This window comes from Oncorhynchus clarkii, chromosome 4 (assembly GCF_045791955.1).
Source record: "Oncorhynchus clarkii lewisi isolate Uvic-CL-2024 chromosome 4, UVic_Ocla_1.0, whole genome shotgun sequence".
Lineage (NCBI taxonomy): Eukaryota > Metazoa > Chordata > Actinopteri > Salmoniformes > Salmonidae > Oncorhynchus > Oncorhynchus clarkii.
The window spans coordinates 3,943,145-3,965,837 of record NC_092150.1 but is presented as its reverse complement, the minus strand read 5'-3'; the positions used below and the strand labels follow the sequence as shown (position 1 = coordinate 3,965,837).

Below are 22,693 nucleotides of genomic sequence, written 5' to 3'. Positions count from 1 at the left end.
ATAACAAGTAATCTAACTAACAATTCCAAAACTACTGTCTTGTACACAGTGTAAGGGGATAAAGAATATGTACATAAGGATATATGAATGAGTGATGGTACAGAGCGGCATAGGCAAGATACAGTTGATGGTATCGAGTACAGTATGTACAAATGAGATGAGTATGTAATCAAAGTGGCATAGTTTAAAGTGGCTAGTGATACATGTATTACATAAGGATACAGTCGATGATATAGAGTACAGTATATACGTATGCATATGAGATGAATAATGTAGGGTAAGTAACATTATATAAGGTAGCATTGTTTAAAGTGGCTAGTGATATATTTACATCGTTTCCCAGCGTGCACTGTACACCCGGCGACCGTGTCAGCGTGCACTGTACACCCGGCGACCGTGTCAGCGTGCACTGTACACCCGGCGACCGTGTCAGCGTGCACTGTACACCCGGCGACCGTGTCAGCGTGCACTGTACACCCGGCGACCGTGTCAGCGTGCACTGTACACCCGGCTAACGTGTCAGCGTGCACTGTACACCCGGCGACCGTGTCAACGTGCCCTGCGCCCGGCCCGCCACAGGAGTCGCTCTTGTGCATTGGCACAAGGACATCCTTGCCGGCCAAACCCTCCCCAAACCCGGACAACGCTGGGCAAAATGTCGTCCGCCCGGTGGGTCAACCGGGTCAACAGAGTTTGGACTCAAACCAGGATCTCTAGTGGCACAGCAGTAAGATACAGTGCCTTAGGACACCGACCACTAGGAGGCCTGTCATGGAGATTCTAACCAATAGGGAGAGAGACTAGATTATTCAAACAGCAACTTTATTATCAGATTATCAAATCTGGATCAGTTGACCATCACTCAACAGTGCAGAGTCTAAAGTTCAACAAACACTGTTGGGTCTCATCTTTTCTAGAAAAGTACAACCTCTTTGGCTACATGGCAGGTAGCAGCTGTGTGAAGACATGGGTGGAGGCATAGAGTGCAGACAGTGATAACCACCAGTTTCATGACTCTTTTCTGATGATATTTAGGTGCTGCTGCTCCAGCTAGTTTCTGTTCTCTGGCATGTCTCCACCCAGCTGGATCCTTTGCAGATACCAAAAAACAGGACATGTCACTTACAGTGGTCACACCCAAACAGCACTTGGCCGCATTCCTGAGGTACACAAAGGCAGTTTGTTTCAGTAGAAACTTACTAGCTAATAACTATGCATCATTCTCTGAGTAGAAAACAGATTGACAGAGGAGACATACAGGTAGTGGGTTAGTGTGGGTTACTGATCCTAGACAGAGGAGACATACAGGTAGTGGGTTAGTGTGGGTTACTGATCCTAGACAGAGGAGACATACAGGTAGTGGGTTACTGATCCTAGACAGAGGAGACATACAGGTAGTGGGTTAGTGTGGGTTACTGATCCTAGACAGAGGAGACATACAGGTAGTGGGTTAGTGTGGGTTACTGATCCTAGACAGAGGAGACATACAGGTAGTGGGTTACTGATCCTAGACAGAGGAGACATACAGGTAGTGGGTTAGTGTGGGTTACTGATCCTAGACAGAGGAGACATACAGGTAGTGGGTTACTGATCCTAGACAGAGGAGACATACAGGTAGTGGGTTAGTGTGGGTTACTGATCCTAGACAGAGGAGACATACAGGTAGTGGGTTAGTGTGGGTTACTGATCCTAGACAGAGGAGACATACAGGTAGTGGGTTTGTGTGGGTTACTGATCCTAGACAGAGGATACCTACAGGTAGTGGGTTAGTGTGGGTTACTGATCCTAGACAGAGGAGACATACAGGTAGTGGGTTACTGATCCTAGACAGAGGAGACATACAGGTAGTGGGTTAGTGTGGGTTACTGATCCTAGACAAATCAAATCAAATCATCAAATCAAATTTTATTTTTCACATACACATGGTTAGGAGATGTTAATGCGAGTGTAGCGAAATGCTTGTGCTTCTAGTTCCGACAATGCAGTAATAACAAGTAATCTAACTAACAATTCCAAAACTACTGTCTTGTACACAGTGTAAGGGGATAAAGAATATGTACATAAGGATATATGAATGAGTGATGGTACAGAGCGGCATAGGCAAGATACAGTTGATGGTATCGAGTACAGTATGTACAAATGAGATGAGTATGTAATCAAAGTGGCATAGTTTAAAGTGGCTAGTGATACATGTATTACATAAGGATACAGTCGATGATATAGAGTACAGTATATACGTATGCATATGAGATGAATAATGTAGGGTAAGTAACATTATATAAGGTAGCATTGTTTAAAGTGGCTAGTGATATATTTACATCGTTTCCCATCAATTCCCATTATTAAAGTGGCTGGAGTTGAGTCAGTGTCAGTGTGTTGGCAGCAGCCACTCAATGTTAGTGGTGGCTGTTTAACAGTCTGATGGCCTTGAGATAGAAGCTGTTTTTCAGTCTCTCGGTCCCAGCTTTGATGCACCTGTACTGACCTCGCCTTCTGGATGATAGCGGGGTGAACAGGCAGTGGCTCGGGTGGTTGATGTCCTTGATGATCTTTATGGCCTTCCTGTGACATCGGGTGGTGTAGGTGTCCTGGAGGGCAGGTAGTTTGCCCCCGGTGATGCGTTGTGCAGACCTCACTACCCTCTGGAGAGCCTTACGGTTGAGGGCGGTGCAGTTGCCATACCAGTCGGTGATACAGCCCGCCAGGATGCTCTCGATTGTGCATCTGTAGAAGTTTGTGAGTGCTTTTGGTGACAAGCCGAATTTCTTCATCTACCACCATTAGATTAGAGCCATGAATTAGACTAGGCAGCTACAACAACCAGATTAGAGCCATAAGGGAAGGGAGACTAGACATCTTCAAACCCACTACCACTATCAGATTTGAGCCATAAGGAAGACTAGACGTCTACCACTACCATATTAGAGCCATAAGGGAGTCTAGACATCTACAACTCCACTACCACTATCAGATTAGGGCCATAAGGGAGACTCGACATCTACCACCCTACTATCAGATTAGAGCCGTATCAGATTAGAGCCAGAAGGGAGATTAGACATCTACCACCCCACTACCACTATCAGATTAGAGCCAACAGGGAGATTAGGCATCTACCACCCCACTACCACTGTCAGATTAGAGCCATAAGGAAGACTAGGCATCTACCACCCCACTCTACTATCAGTTTAGAGCCATAAGGGATAATAGACATCTACCACTATCAGATTAGAGCCGTAAGGGAGACTAGGAATCTACCACCCCACTATCAGATTAGAGCCGTAATTTAGACAAGACTTCTACCACTATCAGATTAGAGCCATAAGGGAGACTAGACATCTACCACCCCACTACCACTATCAGATTAGAGCCATAAGGGACCCTAGGCATCTACCACCCCACTACTACTATCAGTTTAGAGCCATAAGGGATACTAGACATCTACCACTATCAGATTAGAGCCATGAGGGAGAATAGACTTCTACCACTATCAGATTAGAGCCGTAAGGGAGACTAGACATCTACCAACCCACTACCACGATTAGATTAGAGCTATAAAGGAGACTAGACATCTACCACATTCAGATTAGAACCATGAGGGAGACGAGGCATCTACCACCCCACTACCACTATCAGATTAGAGCCATGATGGAGAATAAACATCTACCACTATCAGATTAGAGCCATAAGGGAGACTAGACATCTACCAACCCACTACCACGATTAGATTAGAGCTATAAAGGAGACTAGACATCTACCACATTCAGATTAGAACCATGAGGGAGACGAGGCATCTACCACCCCACTAGAACTATCAGATTAGAGCCATGAGGGAGAATAAACATCTACCACTATCAGATTAGAGCCGTAAGGGAGACTAGACATCTACCAAGCCACTACCACGATTAGATAAGAGCTATAAAGGAGACGAGACATCTACCACATTCAGATTAGAACCATAAGGGAGACGAGGCATCTACCACCCTGCTACCACTGTCAGTTTAGAGCCAGAAGGGAGACTAGACATCTGCCACCCCACTACCACTATCAGATTATAGCCGTAAAGGAGACTAGGCATCTACCACCCCACTATCAGATTAGAGCCGTAATTTAGACAAGACATCTACAACTATCAGATTAGAGCCATAAGGAAGACTAGACATCTACCACCCACTACCACTATCAGATTAGAGCCGTAAAGGAGACTAGACATCTACCACCCACTACCACTATCAGATTGGAGCCGTAAAGGAGACTAGACATCTACCACCCCACTACCAATATCAGATTAGAGCCATAAGGGAGACTAGACATCTACCACCCCACTACAACTATCAGATTAGAGCCATAAGGAAGACTAGACATCTACCACCCCACTACCAATATTAGATTACAGCCATAAGGGAGACTAGACATCTACCACCCCACTACCACTATCAGATTAGAGCTATAAGGGAGACTAGACATCTACCACCCCACTATCAGATTAGAGCCGTAAGGGAGACTAGACATCTACCACTAACAGATTAGAGTCATAAGGGAGCCTAGACATCTACCAGTAACAGATTAGAGCCCTAAAGGAGACTAGACATCTACCACCCCACTACCACTATCAGATTAGAGCTATAAGGGAGACTAGACATCTACCACTATCAGATTAGAGCTATAAGGGAGACTAGACATCTACCACCCCACTATCAGATTAGAGCCGTAAGGGAGACTAGACATCTACCACTATCAGATTAGAGCCGTAAGGGAGACTAGACATCTACCAGTAACAGATTAGAGCGGTAAGGGAGACTAGACATCTACCACCCCACTACCAATATCAGATTAGAGCCGTAAGGGAGACTAGATACAGTGGGGCAAAAAATAATTTAGTCAGCCACCAATTGTGCAAGTTCTCCCACTTAAAAAGATGACTGAGGCCTGTAATTTTCATCATAGGTACACTTAAACTATGACAGAAAAAATGAGAAAAATAATCCAGAAAATCACATTGTAGGATCTTTAATGAATTTATTTGCAAATTATGGTGTCAAATAAGTATTTGGTCACCTACAAACAAGCAAGATTTCTGGCTCTCACAGACCTGTAACTTCTTCTATAAGAGGCTCCTCTGTCCTCCACTCGTTACCTGTATTAATGGCACCTGTTTGCACTTGTTATCAGTATAAAAGACACCTGTCCACAACCTCAAACAGTTGGTGGCTGACTAAATAATTTTTTGCCCCACTGTATATACTGTATTCTAGTCATGGTTCATCCTATTTAACTACTACTGTCCACTTCATATGTATATACTGTATTCTAGTCAAGGCCTGTCCTATTTAACTACTACTGTCCACTTCACATGTATATACTGTATTCTAGTCAAGGCCTGTCCTATTTAACTACTACTGTCCACTTCATATGTATATACTATATTCTAGTCAAGGCCTGTCCTATTTAACTTCTACTGTCCACTTCTTATGTATGTACTGTATTCTAGTCAAGGTTCATCCTATATAACTACTACTGTCCACTTCATATGTATATACTGTATTCTAGTCATGGTTCATCCTATATAACTACTACTGTCCACGTCATATGTATATACTGTATTCTAGTCAAGTTAGATTCATTATGACATTTGTTCCATGTTAAGGGCTCTAACCTTGGAACAAAACTGTTTGTCTCCCTCTTGCTGTTGCTTGCAGTTCCTCTCTCTCTTCCTCCATTCCTCTAACCCCTCCCTCCTTCTAACCCCACCCCTCTGGCAGAACCAGGAAGTCCCTCCCCTTCCCACAAACTCTCTTCTGTGTAAACGAAACTGATCTGAGTCTCTCTGTCGTCTGCCTGTGTGAGAGTGAACAACCGTCCAAATGGCTCAACAGGGAGATCTGCTGGACCAGGACCAGTTCTGTTGTTCTGTCTGTCTGGATCTACTGAAGGAGCCGGTCACCATCCCCTGTGGACACAGTTACTGTAGGAGCTGTATTGAGGGCTGCTGGGATCAGGATGTTCTGAAAGGGGTCTATAGCTGTCCTCAGTGCAGAGAGACCTTCACTCCAAGGCCTAATCTGAGGAAAAATAACATGTTGGCTGAGGTGGTTGAGAAACTGAGGAAGACAGGACTCCAGGCTGCTCCCCCTCCTGCTCTGTGCTATGCTGGACCTGGAGATGTGGTGTGTGATGTCTGCACTGGGACCAGAAAGCAGAAAGCCCTCATGTCCTGTCTGGTGTGTCTGGCCTCTTACTGTGAGACTCACCTCCAACCTCACTATGAATCTCCTGCTTTGAAGAAGCACAAGCTGGTCAAAGCCACCGCACAACTACAGGAGAAGATCTGCTCTCATCATGACAAACTGCTGGAGGTTTACTGTCGTACCGATCAGCAGTGTATCTGTTATCTGTGTACAATGGATGAACATAAAGGCCATGATACAGTGTCAGCTGCAGCAGAGAGGACTGAGAAACAGGTAAGACCAGAACAACTTGTTGGTGACTGTCTGATAAACAAAGAATTAAAGATACAGTAGGAACTAAATCTGTTTGAATATGAGATCATTCAAATTAAATGGATCCACAAAAATGAACACAAACCTTGAGTATATAGATATGTTAACCTAGATTCTCCAAATGTATCACCATTTTCTAAAGTCAAACACTATTATCATTCTGAATGGCCTTTTATGAGTCCAAAGTTCAGTCTCAACCCCTTGATACATGTAGGTCTACCATAAAAACTATAATCATTCACATAGCAACATAATATCATATTGTAAAGGGACTTCCTCAGGATTGTAGACCTTCCTCTCTATGGGTCCTATGTCACATTACTGTACTATTGATCTACTGGACTAATAAAGCTTGATAGCTCATTGAAGAGTGATTCTCCACAGAGGCAGCTGGGAATGAGTCAGCAGAAGGTCCAGCAGAGATTCCAGGAGAGAGAGAAGGAGCTGAAGGAGATCCAACAGGCTGTGGAATCTCTCAAGGTGTGACGGAGAAGTCCGTCACTGGCCGCGGGCAGCATTTGGTTCTTTAACGCACACACATATTCATCACTCCTCCCTGCGCCATTATACCATAAGTTAACAATGTGGGTCGACACACAAATTAACTTCTGTCTTGGTGCAGGCATTTCACACTTGTCAATGTTCATATTTGAGAGATACAATACGTATTATACTTATCAATGTTGTGGATGAGCGCATTGTTTGTTTGTTCTGTTCCTCTCTCTCCATCTCTGTAGCTTCCGGGTATGCTGGAAAAGGACCCGAGCTAAGGGAATTGGGTTGGCTTTATAGTGCCTGTCCCAAATGGCTCATTAATGCATATGGGCATAATGAAAGATATTGTCAGTAGTGATGTAATGTTGTAAATGTTATTTTGTGATATTGTTTAAAACCGTGTTGCAATGTATATCCTTTAGTATGTTTAGTTCATGGAAAATGTAGGTTTGTATTGTTAATTGATTAATTAATTAGGGTTAATTGTTCTGAGGGGAGGGGCTAGCCCTACAAAAGGAGCCTCTCTCCAGTCTCTAAGGAGGCATTTTTTGGATTGAGCTGTGGATGGGGCAGCATTGTTTTTAAGCTGTCCCATAAGGTAGACGTTGATGGCAGTACTGTTGTTTTTTGTTCCGGAATCACTTGTAAATAAACACCTTTGCACAGAAGAACTTTTGCGGCTCCGCCATCTTTTTATTTTGATAGAGGTTAGGTTATCCAGTTTAGCCTTCTGGCCTACTCTACGTGACATATGGTGGCAGTGGTGGGATGGCGTACCGCAAATCAGTGAATTCCAACAAGAGAGGTAAAGGAATGCGTACAGGATTGCGTTCTCAGCAACATCAGCAACTGTCAGAAAAGGTACCTGAAGTTGAACCGGGGTGGAATACCATGGAATCGTCTGGAGAAGAAGAGGTCAAGTATGAGAAACTAGGAGCCCGACCGCGGGGCCAAAGACAACCAGAACTGGGTGAGCTGCTGACTGAAGGAGCAGTTGGGGGACCAGAACCACACCCAACCATGGTAACCCTTTTTCAGCAACTTTTCACCTGCCTTGAGAAGAGGGACGAAGACCTCAAGCAGGAGTTACGTGGCCTACGCCAATCTATCCTCACAGCTCCCCACCAGGCGGAACTCGTCAGTGAGAGCCCAAGATTGGGTCTTCCAACACCAGGACGACAAAGGCTCGATGCAGCAGGGACTTCAACTCCACAGCAGGCACCCCAAGCAGTAATGAGGCCAGCACCAGGAGACCAGTCCAGCAGTGTTAACGTCCATCTTCCAGCATTCCTGAGGAAGGAGCCAAAGATGCCCTCATACCAGCAGGGGGAGGACATTGAAAACTACCTGCTGAGGTTTGAGCGCATGGCTAAGACGTGGCAGTGGCCTGAGGTAGAGTGGGCCTGCAGGCTTGTCCCATTGCTCACGGGCAAGGCCTTAGAGGCTTACACAGCAATGGATGAGGGGCTGGCCAATGTCTACAAGGGCTTGAAGGAAGCGCTGCTGGTGAAGTTTGACATCTCACCGGAAACCTACCGTCAACGCTTCAGAGCTGCATCAACGCCATCGGGTGAGTCACCGACAGAGACGTACCACCGCCTCAATGGTCGCTACCGACGATGGGTTCGACCGGGGGAGAAGACACAGGACGAAATCGGGGAGGTCATCATCCTCGAGCAACTTCTACAAGTTCTACCACACGACATTCGAACCTGGGTCCGAGAGCACGAGCCCAAGGACGTGCTTATGGCGGCCAAGCTTGCACTGCAGTATCTTCATGCACGTAAAGGGGGCCCACCACAACCTGCAGCACCCGCTCCAAGGAGTCTCAGAGACACAAGGGACATCAGAAACACCAGAGATGGTGGAGGTAACTCTGGGGGTTATGTGTCTGGGAGGGAGGTAAGGGATCATGCAGTTCGCTCTGATGGGAGGGGTCTGACCTGTTTTTACTGCCGGCAGCAGGGGCACAAAGCTTCAATGTGTCCGCTACGTAAATCCAAGCTCTCAGGTTACTGTTATGTACCCAGCGAGGGGGATGGTGTTCAGAATAGACAGACTCTGGAAGGGTCATGCTTGGTACCTGTAAAAGTGAATGGTAAAAGTCTTACTGCAATGATTGACACCAGCAGTTCCCTGTCATTGATCAGAAAAGGTAATGTAACTGTTAATGACATTGATTATGGTCATCAGACACTGATCCAATGTGTCCATGGTGACCAGTCACAGCAGCCCACAGCTGAGCTCACAGTTGAGATTCAGGGTCAGAAATACCTCCTCAAAGTTGGGGTAATGGAGAAGCTACCTTTTGAGATGATTTTGGGGAGGGATGTGCCTGTACTCTCTGATCTGTTGGGAAGTGTGGGGGGTCAGCTATATGGGCAGTCAGTTTGCCAGTCTGATGTTCAGATGGCATGTTCAGTTGTCACTCGTGCCCAGGCCAAAGCTGGTTTACAACCTCTGCCTGACTTGTGTGATAGTCTGTGCGAGGGGGGAACCAAAGGGCCCAGAAAGTCACGCCGCCAGCGGCGTCTTGAGAAGTATGTGGGAACCCCTGTACCTGTAGCTGATGTGTCTGGGTTAGAGGTGCAATGGGATGTTCCACAAAATTTTGCTACACTGCAGAAGTCTGACACAACCTTGAAATGTTTGTTTGACAAGGCCTTAGCTGGGGACAGTCAATCTTCATGTGGGGGTGATTTACACAGTAGACAACCACATACTCTACCTTGGGTCAGAGGCAGATAGCAGGAAGTTGGTGGTGCCATCTACCTGTAGACCACTTGTTCTCAACCTTGCACATACAGTTCCATGGGCAGGCCATCTAGGGCAACATAAGACCTATCTTAGGCTCCCGTTTCTTTTGGCCCTCCATGTATACTGATGTACAAAAATACTGCAAATCATGCCCCACGTGCCAGAAAACCAGTGCTGTCCGTAGGTCTGAACGGGCTCCTCTATGTTCACTGCCAGTTATCTCTACCCCATTCAAGAGAATTGCAATGGACATTGTTGGACCCTTGGAGAAGAGTAGTGCAGGTTACAAGTATATATTGGTGATCTGTGACTATGCCACCCGGTTCCCAGAAGCCTTCCCACTCCGTTCCATAACCACTCCAAAAATAATCAGTGCTCTTGTTCAGCTCTTCTCTCGTGTAGGAATCCCAGATGAAATCCTGACGGACCAAGGGACAAACTTCACCTCGCGACTGATGGTTCAACTCCACCGACAGCTGGGCATTAAAGGCTTGAGGACTACTCCCTACCATCCCCAAACGGATGGGCTCGTAGAGAGATTCAATCAAACGCTCAAGAACATGCTGAGGAAGTTTGTGGCTGACACTGGTAAAGACTGGGATAAGTGGTTACCCTTTCTGCTTTTTGCTTACAGGGAGGTGCCTCAGGCATCGACAGGTTTCTCGCCATTCGAACTCCTCTATGGATGGCCAGTGCAAGGACCACTGGACCTGCTGAAGAAGTGCTGGGAAGGTTCCCCAGTAGCTACCTCAGGACAGGGGATTGTCCAGTATGTCCTCCAGATGCGAGACAGGTTGGAACGGTACCGAGAGGAAGCTAGAGCAAACCTTCAGCAAGCCCAGAAGGCCCAGAAGAGAGGCTATGACCAGCACGCTCGCCACAGAGAGTTTGAGCCAGGACAGAAAGTCCTGCTCCTCCTTCCCTCGTCTACCAGCAAGCTCCTTGCGCAATGGCAAGGACCGTACCTAATCGGTAGGAAGATGGGCCCAGTGACCTACGAGGCGCTGCACCCGGACAAGGGTAGGAAGAAGCAAACCTACCATGTGAACCTTCTCAAGGCCTGGGAGGAGAAAGAGGAACTCTCCAAAGGAAAGTCCTTTCTGGTCCGCAGAGTAGAAGAGGATGAGTCGGATGGGGTCACAGAGGCATGGAAAGAACGAGCAGAAGTCATACTGGCTCACCTGGAAGAAGACAAGCAAGATGAGCTGAAGCAGCTGTTTGGCAAGTATCCGGCCCTCTTCAGTCAGAGACCAGGAAGAACCAAAGTCCTGGAACACGTCATTCGTTTGAAACCTGGCCAGAACCCTGTCCGCCAGCATCCTTACCGTGTGCCTGAAAGGCTGGTGGTAGCCCTGAAGGAAGAGGTCCACACCATGATAGAGATGGATGTTGTCGAGCCATCTTCAAGTGAATGGAGCAGCCCTATTGTCATTGTCCCAAAGAAGGATGGATCTTTGCGCGTCTGCATGGACTTCCGTAAGGTGAATGCCATCTCCCAGTTTGATGCCTATCCCATGCCCCGCATTGACGACTTACTGGAGAGAATAGGTAGAGCTCATTACATCACCACATTGGATCTCTGCAAAGGGTACTGGCAGGTGCCCCTGGATGAACAATCCAAGGCCTACACTGCATTCCGGACGCCAATGGGCCTGTTCCAGTTCAAGGTCATGCCGTTTGGCCTTCATGGGGCCCCTGCGACTTTCCAGAGGCTGATGGACAAGGTCCTCCAGGACTGTGACGATTACTGTGCTGCTTACTTGGACGACGTGGTGATCTACAGCCACTCCTGGGAGGAGCACATACAGCATCTTAGCAGCGTCCTGGGGAAGATCCCAGGACGCGATCCATTAACCTCCTGAAGTGTGAGTGGGAGAAACAGGAGACAAAGTACCTGGGTTACCAGCTGGGTAAGGGTGAAGTTCGGCCTCAGGTGGAGAAAGTGGAGTCCATCAGGAATAGCCCTCAACCCAGAACCAAGACACAGGTGAAGTCCTTCCTAGGTCTGGCAGGGTGGTACCGGAGATTCATTCCACAGTTTTCGACCATCGCTGTCCCTCTGACCAACCTCACTTCGAAGGGGGCCAGCAACCCTGTGAAGTGGACTGAGGAGTGTGAAGAAGCCTTCATGACACTGAAAAAACGACTGTGCTCATTCCCTGTTCTCCAGACCCCTGATTTTAAGAAGAGATTTCTCGTGCAGGTGGACGCTTCGGCTGTAGGAATTGGAGCTGTACTGGCCCAAGGGGAGCCAAGAGAAGAGCTTCCTGTGCTGTACCTGAGTCGGAAGCTGTTGCCCAGGGAAACCAGGTATTCTACAATCGAAAAGGAGTGCCTGGCTATAAAGTGGGCCCTAGATAGCCTCCGTTACTACCTTCTTGGGAGGGAATTTGACCTGCACACGGACCACAGAGCACTGACCTGGATCCAGACCATGAAGGACCGGAATTCTCGTGTGACCATTCTCGTGGTATCTGGAGCTCCAGCCCTTCAGGTTCTGTGTCCGTCACAAGGCAGGAAAAGAGAACGTTACTGCGGACTACCTATCAAGGCTCCCGAACATGGTCGCTTCAGGAGAGGAGGAAGGTAATGTGACGTAGAAGTCCGTCACTGGCCGCGGGCAGCATTTGGTTCTTTAACGCACACACATATTCATCACTCCTCCCTGCGCCATTATACCATAAGTTAACAATGTGGGTCGACACACAAATTAACTTCTGTCTTGGTGCAGGCATTTCACACTTGTCAATGTTCATATTTGAGAGATACAATAAGTATTATACTTATCAATGTTGTGGATGAGCGCATTGTTTGTTCTGTTCCTCTCTCTCCATCTCTGTAGCTTCCGGGTATGCTGGAAAAGGACCCGAGCTAAGGGAATTGGGTTGGCTTTATAGTGCCTGTCCCAAATGGCTCATTAATGCATATGGGCATATTGAAAGATATTGTCAGTAGTGATGTAATGTTGTAAATGTTGTGATATTGTTTAAAACCGTGTTGCAATGTATATCCTTTAGTATGTTAAGTTCATGGAAAATGTAGGTTTGTATTGTTAATTGATTAATTAATTAGGGTTAATTGTTCTGAGGGGAGGGGCTAGCCCTGCAAAAGGAGCCTCTCTCCAGTCTCTAAGGAGGCATTTTTTGGATTGAGCTGTGGATGGGGCAGCATTGTTTTTAAGCTGTCCCATAAGGTAGACGTTGATGGCAGTACTGTTGTTTTTTGTTCCGGAATCACTTGTAAATAAACACCTTTGCACAGAAGAACTTTTGCGGCTCCGCCATCTTTTTATTTTGATAGAGGTTAGGTTATCCAGTTTAGCCTTCTGGCCTACTCTACGTGACACAAGGTGAGTATTGTTGACCAGAGGAGACACACCATTTCACTTCTCTCCTCCAGTCAGAGAGAGAGAGAGAGAGAGAGAGAGGGGCCCCTATCCAAACCCACAAACCCACTGTTGGGAACAGGCTGTCTGGACCCCAGTCTGGAGGCTGCCTGTAGTGTAATGACCTGACTAGATCATAAAGGAACAATTGTCCAGACAGAGGATTGAGTTACGAATTGACGGTTTATTAGCAACTTTACACAGGCTACTGTTTGGCCTTAGGTCACGCCAAATAAATGAAAGATACCCCACAAGCCAATCGGGACCTTCTCTTGTGAAGCCCAGACGTAAGAGAGAGAACAAAGGCTAAACCTTAACTTCCAATGCCCCGCCCCCTCCACGCCACTCCGCCAACCACCAGGATGCCCGGCATCAGAACATCCCAGGCATTCCTGTGATTGGCAGATAGCAGGTTGATTGGCATGTCGGACCCCGCGAACACTGGGAACTGGTAAGTACAACACAACCACCTACTAGCCGAACACATAACACACAGCTGTCTGTGCGGGTCGCTACAGTAGTTTTACTATCTGTGCCAGGCTATAAATGACACAGATAATATCTAGTTAACGTTGTATTTAATGTAGTTTTACTATCTGTACCAGGCTATAAATGACACAGATAATATCTAGTTAACGTTGTATTTAATGTGGTTTTACTATCTGTGCCAGGCTATAAATGACACAGATAATATCTAGTTAACGTTGTATTTAATGTAGTTTTACTATCTGTGCCAGGCTATAAATGACACAGATAATATCTAGTTAACGTTGTATTTAATGTAGTTTTACTATCTGTGCCAGGCTATAAATGACACAGATAATATCTAGTTAACGTTGTATTTAATGTAGTTTTACTATCTGTGCCAGGCTATAAATGACACAGATAATATCTAGTTAACGTTGTATTTAATTGATCACAGCTTTCTGCTTTCCATGTAGAGTTTTTGGTAAAAAACATTACATTTGATTATTTTGTCAGTAATGGCTGTAAAAATTGGAAAAAAATCTTTCTTTATCTTTGTCCAACAGGCTGGACGTCCCAAAGATTAAAGTTCTGAATGATGATATTATACATATTTTTAGGGAGGAGAGTAGAGCAGGACCAAGAGGTGTTCTGTACCTGTCTGTCCAGGAGGGAGGAGAGTAGAGCAGGACCAAGAGGTGTTCTGTACCTGTCTGTCCAGGAGGGAGGAGAGTAGAGCAGGACCAAGAGGTGTTCTGTACCTGTCTGTCCAGGAGGGAGGAGAGTAGAGCAGGACCAAGAGGTGTTCTGTACCTGTCTGTCCAGGAGGGAGGAGAGTAGAGCAGGACCAAGAGGTGTTCTGTACCTGTCTGTCCAGGAGGGAGGAGAGTAGAGCAGGACCAAGAGGTGTTCTGTACCTGTCTGTCCAGGAGGGAGGAGAGTAGAGCAGGACCAAGAGGTGTTCTGTACCTGTCTGTCCAGGAGGGAGGAGAGTAGAGCAGGACCAAGAGGTGTTCTGTACCCGTCTGTCCAGGAGGGAGGAGAGTAGAGCAGGAACAAGAGGTGTTCTGTACCTGTCTGTCCAGGAGGGAGGACACGGCCTGGTGGACCTGGCAGAGTTCTGACTCAATGAGGTGCAGAGAACCTGAACCTACTGTCTTTCTCTCTGTCTCTCTCTGTCTCTCTCTGTCTCTCTCTGTCTCTCTCTGTCTCTCTCTGTCTCTCTCTGTCTCTCTCTGTCTCTCTCTGTCTCTCTCTGTCTCTCTCTGTCTCTCTCTAGCTCTCTCTCTAGCTCTCTCTAGCTCTCTCTCTCTCTCTCCAGCGCTCTGCACAGTCAGCAGTGGAGGACAGTGATCAGATCTTTACTGAGCTGATCCGCTCCATTGAGAGAAGGAGCTCTGAGGTGAAGGAGCTGATCAGAGCCCAAGAGAAGGCTCAAGTGAGTCAAGCTGAAGGACTCCTGGAGCAACTGAAGCAGGAGATAGCTGAGCTGAGGAAGAGAAGCACTGAGCTGGATCAGCTCTCACACACAGAGGATCACATCCATTTCCTCCAGGTAACTAAACTGTCTTGTTACATGTGATATGAAATTAACTTCATGTGAAACTATTCATCTCAATCATTATGTTGTCCTGTCTGTCTCTCTCTATGTCCCTCTCTCTGTCCGTCCCTCTCAATTCAATTCAAGGGCTTTATTGGCATGGGAAACATGTGTTAACATTGCCAAAGCAAGTGAGGTAGACAACATACAAAGTGAATATATAAAGTGAAAAACAACAAAAATTAACAGTAGACATTACACATACAGAGGTTTCAAAACAGTAAAGACATTACAAATGTCATATTATATATTATATATATATATATACAGTGTTTTAACAATGTACAAATGGTTAAAGGACACAAGAAAATAAATAAGCATAAATATGGGTCGTATTTACAATGGTGTTTGTTCTTCACTGGTTGCCCTTTTCTCGTGGCAACAGGTCACAAATCTTGCTGCTGTGATGGCACACTGTGGAATTTCACCCAGTAGATATGGGAGTTTTTCAAAATTGGATTTGTTTTCGAATTCTTTGTGGATCTGTGTAATCTGAGGGAAATATGTCTCTCTATGGTCATACATTGGGCAGGAGGTTAGGAAGTGCAGCTCAGTTTCCACCTCATTTTGTGGGCAGTGAGCACATAGCCTGTCTTCTCTTGAGAGCCATGTCCCTCTCTCTCTGTCCGTCCCTCTCTCTCTCTGTCCGTCCCTCTCTCTCTCTGTCCGTCCCTCTCTCTCTCTGTCCGTCCCTCTCTCTCTCTGTCCGTCCCTCTCTCTCTGTCCGTCCCTCTCTCTCTGTCTGTCCCTCTCTCTCGCTCTCTCTCTCTCTGTCCGTCCCTCTCTCTCTCTCTGTCCGTCCCTCTCTCTCTCTCTGTCCGTCCCTCTCTCGCTCTCTGTCCGTCCCCTCTCTCTCTCTGTCCGTCCCCTCTCTCTCTCTGTCCGTCCCTCTCTCTCTCTGTCCGTCCCTCTCTCTCTCTGTCCGTCCCTCTCTCTCTCTATCCGTCCCTCTCTCTCTCTATCCGTCCCTCTCTCTCTGTCCGTCCCTCTCTCTCTCTATCCGTCCCTCTCTCTCTATCCGTCCCTCTCTCTCTATCCGTCCCTCTCTCTCTCTGTCCGCCCCTCTCTCTCTCTGTCCGCCCCTCTCTCTCTCTGTCCGTCCCTCTCTCTCTTTCTGTCCGCCTCTCTGTCCGTCTCTCTCTGTCCGCCCCCCTCTCTCTCTGTCCCTCTCTCTCTGTCCCTCTCTCTGTCCCTCTCTCTCTGTCCCTCTCTCTCTGTCCCTCTCTCTCTGTCCCTCTCTCTCTGTCCCTCTCTCTCTGTCCCTCTCTCTCTCTGTCCCTCTCTCTCTGTCCGTCCCTCTCTCTCTCTGTCCGTCCCTCTCTCTCTCTGTCCGTCCCTCTCTCTCTCTGTCCGTCCCTCTCTCTCTCTGTCCGTCCCTCTCTCTCTCTGTCCGTCCCTCTCTCTCTCTGTCCGTCCCTCTCTCTCTCTGTCCGTCCCTCTCTCTCTCTGTCCGTCCGTCTCTCTCTCCTTCTGTCCGTCCCTCTCTCTCTCTCTTTGTCCGTCCCTCTCTCTCTCTCTCTCTCTCTCTCTCTGTCCGTCCCTCTCTCTCTCTGTCCGTCCCTCTCTCTCTCTGTCCGTCCCTCTCTCTCTCTGTCCGTCCCTCTCTCTCTCTGTCCGTCCCTCTCTCTCTCTGTCCGTCCCTCTCTCTCTCTGTCCGTCCGTCTCTCTCTCCTTCTGTCCGTCCCTCTCTCTCTCTCTTTGTCCGTCCCTCTCTCTCTCTCTCTCTCTCTCTGTCCGTCCCTCTCTCTCTCTCTCTGTCCGTCCCTCTCTCTCTCTCGCTGTCTGTCCCTCTCTCTCTCTCTCTCTGTCCGTCCCTCTCTCTCTCTCTGTCCGTCCCTCTCTCTCTCTCTGTCCGTCCCTCTCTCTCTCTCTGTCCGTCCCTCTCTCTCTCTCTGTCCGTCCCTCTCTCTCTCTCTGTCCGTCCCTCTCTCTCTCTCTGTCCGTCCCTCTCTCTCTGTCCGTCCATCTCTCTCTCTGTCCGTCCGTCTCTCTCTCCTTCTGTCCGTCCCTCTCTCTCTCTCTTTGTCCGTCCCTCTCTCTCTCTCTCTCTCTCTCTCTGTCCGTCCCTCTCTCTCTCTCGCTGTCTGTCCCTCTCTCTCTCTCTCTCTGTCCGTCCCTCTCTCTCTCTCTGTCCGTCCCTCTCTCTCTCTGTCCGTCCCTCTCTCTCTCTCTGTCCGTCCCTCTCTCTCTCTCTGTCCGTCCCTCTCTCTCTCTCTGTCCGTCCCTCTCTCTCTCTCTCTCTCTCTGTCCGTCCCTCTCTCTCTGTCCGTCCATCTCTCTCTCTGTCCGTCCGTCTCTCTCTCCTTCTGTCCGTCCCTCTCTCTCTCTCTTTGTCCGTCCCTCTCTCTCTCTCTCTCTCTCTGTCCGTCCCTCTCTCTCTGTCCGTCCATCTCTCTCTCTGTCCGTCCGTCTCTCTCTCCTTCTGTCCGTCCCTCTCTCTCTCTCTCTCTCTCTGTCCCTCTCTCTCTCTCTCTCTCTGTCCCTCTCTCTCTCTCTCTCTCTGTCCGTCCCTCTCTCTCTCTCTGTCCGTCCCTCTCTCTCTCTCTGTCCCTCTCTCTCTCTTTCTGTCCGTCCCTCTCTCTCTGTCCGTCTCTCTCTCTGTCCGTCCCTCTCTCTCTCGCTCTCTCTCTCTCTGTCTCTCTGTCCGTCCCTCTCTCTCTCTCTGTCCGCCCCTCTCTCTCTCTCTGTCCGCCCCTCTCTCTCTCTCTGTCCGCCCCTCTCTCTCTGTCCGCCCCTCTCTCTCTGTCCGCCCCTCTCTCTCTGTCCGCCCCTCTCTCTCTGTCCGCCCCTCTCTCTCTGTCCGCCCCTCTCTCTCTGTCCGCCCCTCTCTCTCTGTCCGCCCCTCTCTCTCTGTCCGCCCCTCTCTCTCTGTCCGCCCCTCTTTCTCTCTGTCCGTCCCTCTTTCTCTCTGTCCGTCCCTCTTTCTCTCTGTCCGTCCTTCTCTCTCTCTGTCCGTCCCTCTCTCTCTCTTTCTCTCTCCAGAGGTATCAGTCTCTCTCTCTCTCTCCAGAGTTATCAGTCTCTCAAATTCATTCAAATTCAAGCTGCTTTATTGGCATGAAAAACATTGTGTCAATATTGCCAAAGCAACAATGTATACAATATACATTGTAACAAAATTGTAAATGATAGCAAATAATAATATAAAATGGTAGTAAATAATAATACAAAAATAAATACAATAAAATGGTAACAGTCTACAGTAAACATTAATAATTATAGTAATAACAATAATAGTAATAATAAGTAAGTTACTGTTTACTATGCAGATGTTATTATTCAGTGTCCCTCAGGCTATGGCAGGAAAATACATATTTGGCTGCAAGAGGAGCCATTGCTCCTTCGCCCATGAGTATTCTTAGTTTTTCCTCTGGGTTCAATTTGTAAAAATGTGGAATATATGTAGTCATTTCTGTGAATAATGAATCTCTTTGTGAGGAATATTTATCACAGTAAAGGAGAAAGTGCATCTCTGTCTCTACCTCCCCTGTCATGCAGTGACCACATACACGCTCTTCTTTGGGTAGCCATGTCTTTTTATGTCTGCCGGTTTCTATTGCCAATCGGTGGTCACTCAGCCTGTACTTGGTAAGGATCTGTCTCTGCTTCGTATCTCTGACAGAGTAGAGATAATCAGCCAATTCATATTCTCTGTTTAGGGTCAGATAGCAATTTAGTCGGCTTTGGGATTTTGTTTCGTTTTTCCAGTATTGTAAGTATGATTCCTTTGATTGGTTCATGATTTTGTTTATTGGAATTCTTTCTTTTGAAGCAGTGCTGGTGTCAGCTTGATTGGTGAGGTCCAACACCAGCTGACTGAGAGGGCTCGTTTCTGGGCTCAGCTCTTGGGCTTGAAGTGCTTTAAATTGCAGACTCGAATTTGGACTTGAATTTAGATGTAGCCAAAATTTTAATGATCTTTTCTGTATTTTCATTATTACTGGAAAACGGCCCAATTCTGCCCTACATGCATTAGTTGGTGTATTTCTCTGGACTTGTAGAATTTTCCGACAGAATTCTGCATGTAGGGTTTCAATTGGATGTTTGTCCCACATTTTAAAATCCAGTTTATTGAGTGGCCCCCAAACCTCACTTCCATAAAGTGCTATTGGTAGGATTACACTGTCAAATATTTTAGTCCAAATTCTAATTGGGATGTTGATTTTGAATAATTTCATTTTTATTGCATACATTGCTCTGCGGGCTTTTTCTTTGAGTGCCTTCACTGCCATATTAAAGTTTCCCGATGCAGATATGGTCAGACCAAGGTAGGTGTAATTTTTTGTGTGTTCAATTAAGGTGTTGTTCAGGGTGAATTTACATTTTTGTTTCTGACATCTGGGTTTTTTTTGGAAAATCATGATTTTAGTTTTTTGGAAATTTACTGCCAGGGCCCAATTATGGCAATATTGCTCCAGAATATTAATGTTTTGTTGAAGACCTTCTTTGGTTGGTGATAGAAGTACCAAGTCATCAGCATATAGCAGGTATTTCACCTCTGTGTCAAATAGTGTGAGTCCTCTCTCTCTCTCTCTCCAGAGTTATCAGTCTCTCTCTCTCTCTCTCTCCAGAGTTCAGTCTCTCTCTCTCTCTCTCTCTCTCCAGAGTTATCAGTCTCTCTCTCTCTCTCTCTCTCTCTCCAGAGGTATCAGTCTCTCTCTCTCTCCAGAGGTATCAGTCTCTCTCTCTCTCCAGAGGTATCAGTCTCTCTCTCTCTCCAGAGGTATCAGTCTCTCTCTCTCTCTCTCTCTCTCCAGAGGTATCAGTCTCTCTCTCTCTCTCTCTCTCTCTCTCCAGAGGTATCAGTCTCTCTCTCTCTCTCTCCAGAGGTATCAGTCTCTCTCACTCTCTCTCTCTCTCCAGAGGTATCAGTCTCTCTCACTCTCTCTCTCTCTCCAGAGTTATCAGTCTCTCTCACTCTCTCTCTCTCTCCAGAGTTATCAGTCTCTCTCTCTCTCTCTCTCTCTCTCTCTCTCCAGAGTTATCAGTCTCTCTCTCTCTCTCTCTCTGTCTCTCTCTCTCTCCAGAGTTATCAGTCTCTCTCCAGTATCAGTGTATCTTCAGACTTACCCAGCATCGTTGTCCGTCCTCTTCAGTACTTTGGAGATGTGAGTAAGACTGTGTCTGAACTGAGAGAGAAACTAGAAGACTTCCTTAAAGGAGAATGGACCAAGATCTCCACTACAGGTGTGTTGAAAACAATAAGAACATCAACTTTAGACCATTGAAAGTTCCCTACTAGTCATATACATGTGGAATATGGTCTGATGATAACATTCCCTCTCTCTGTCAATGTGTTTGTGTGTCTGTAGTGAATATAGTGGATGTTGTACTGCCTCCAGAGCCCAAGACCAGAGAACAGTTGTTACAATGTGAGTCTCTTTATTGTGAAGTAACTAACAGTCTCTTTTTACTGACACTCCTAACAATCCCTCTAGAAATATATAGCAATAGTAGATCTAATCAAAGACTGGGTATCTATCTGACTCCTCATATTTCTCTGATTTGATCTCTGCTGTGCTCTAATCAAAGACAGGGTAGATACAGTATCTGACTTAACTTATTGTTCTGACTCCCCTCATTGGTCTCTGCTCTTCTCCCAGATTCCTGTCATCTCACACTGGACCCAAACACAGCACACACACGCCTCTCTCTGTCTGAAGGGAACAGAAAGGTGACACGTACACGCCAAGTCCAACCATATCCTGACCATCCAGACAGATTCACCAACTACAGGCAGGTTCTGTGTAGAGAGGGTCTGTCTGGACGCTGTTACTGGGAGGTGGAGTGGACTGGTGGTGTTGTTTATACAGCAGTCTCATATAAAGACATCAGCAGAACAGGGACAGATGGTGGATTTGGAGACAATAACAAGTCCTGGAGTTTATTTTACTATAGAGGGGATTATTGTTTCAGACACAATAATGTTGTGACTAAAGTATCAGGCCCTCAGTCCTCCAGAGTAGGAGTGTACCTGGATCACAAGGCAGGTACTCTGTCCTTCTAGTGTCTCTGACACAATGACCCTCCTCCACAGAGTCCAGACCACATTCACTCAGCCCCTCTATCCTGGGTTTTGGCTCTATAATTATAATGGTACTGCTGAGCTGGTTAAACTGTAGTAGGGTCCACATATATACTAGTCATGCTGGTGTAGTCTATAGCTGAGCTGGTTAAACTGTAGTAGGGTCCACATAGATACTAGTCATGCTGGTGTAGTCTATAGCTGAGCTGGTTAAACTGTAGTAGGGTCCACATAGATACTAGTCATGCTGGTGTAGTCTATAGCTGAGCTGGTTAAACTGTAGTAGGGTCCACATAGATACTAGTCATGCTGGTGTAGTCTATAGCTGAACTGGTTAAACTGTAGTGGGGTCCACATAGATACTAGTCATGCTGGTGTATTCTATAGCTGAGCTGGTTAAACTGTAGTAGGGTCCACATAGATACTAGTCATGCTGGTGTAGTCTATAGCTGAGCTGGTTAAACTGTAGTAGGGTCCACATAGATACTAGTCATGCTGGTGTAGTCTATAGCTGAGCTGGTTAAACTGTAGTAGGGTCCACATAGATACTAGTCATGCTGGTGTAGTCTATAGCTGAGCTGGTTAAACAGTAGTAGGGTCCACATAGATACTAGTCATGCTGGTGTAGTCTATAGCTGAACTGGTTAAACTGTAGTAGGGTCCACATAGATACTAGTCATGTTGGTGTAGTCTATAGCTGAGCTGGTTAAACTGTAGTAGGGTCCACATAGATACTAGTCATACTGGTGTAGTCTATAGCTGAGCTGGTTAAACTGTAGTAGGGTCCACATAGATACTAGTCATGCTGGTGTAGTCTATAGCTGAGCTGGTTAAACTGAAGTAGGGTCCACATAGATACTAGTCATGCTGGTGTAGTCTATAGCTGAGCTGGTTAAACTGTAGTAGGGTCCACATAGATACTAGTCATGCTGGTGTAGTCTATAGCTGAGCTGGTTAAACTGTAGTAGGGTCCACATAGATACTAGTCATGCTGGTGTAGTCTATAGCTGAGCTGGTTAAACTGTAGTAGGGTCCACATAGATACTAGTCATGTTGGTGAAGTCTATAGCTGAGCTGGTTAAACTGTAAACTGATTTGTTATTAATTAAAATTCAATACAATGTTTTAATCTTGTACATTTCCATGAATCATGATGTCTGGTGTTGATGTATATTGGTTGTCATTCAGAACCATTGATATGTTTTCTCAGTTGGTTCTCTGTCTCTATGTAATTCTCCTCAGTATCATTGATCAGCTTGTTGGCTCGGTCCTAATTGATGTGTTCTCTGTCACCTGGAGCTGCATGGAAAATGGTCCAGGAACTAAAGGACAATTCAGGACTAGTCAGCCCACTACAAGCTGGTATCACTTACTTTCTACTAAACTATATGGTCTGGTTTCCCAGACACAGATGAATCCTAGTCCTGGACTAAACAGTATGTTCAATGTAGATGTCCAGGAAACCGGCC

The 22,693-nt window shown here is 46.6% G+C and overlaps 1 protein-coding gene and 1 pseudogene across 1 annotated transcript in view; one reads left to right on the top strand and one right to left on the bottom strand.

Annotated features, from left to right (window-relative positions):
• Positions 1-711: 711 nt before the first annotated feature.
• Positions 712-22,693, bottom strand: part of LOC139406325 (E3 ubiquitin-protein ligase TRIM47-like) — a 55,136-nt gene continuing 33,154 nt past the window's right edge. Inside the window, exon 6 of the mRNA XM_071148821.1 lies at positions 712-1,090. Within this exon, the coding sequence (XP_071004922.1) occupies positions 914-1,090 (177 nt within the window). The 3' untranslated portion in view covers positions 712-913. The remainder of the gene's footprint in view (positions 1,091-22,693) is intronic.
• Positions 5,795-22,673, top strand: LOC139406316 (tripartite motif-containing protein 16-like; annotated as a pseudogene).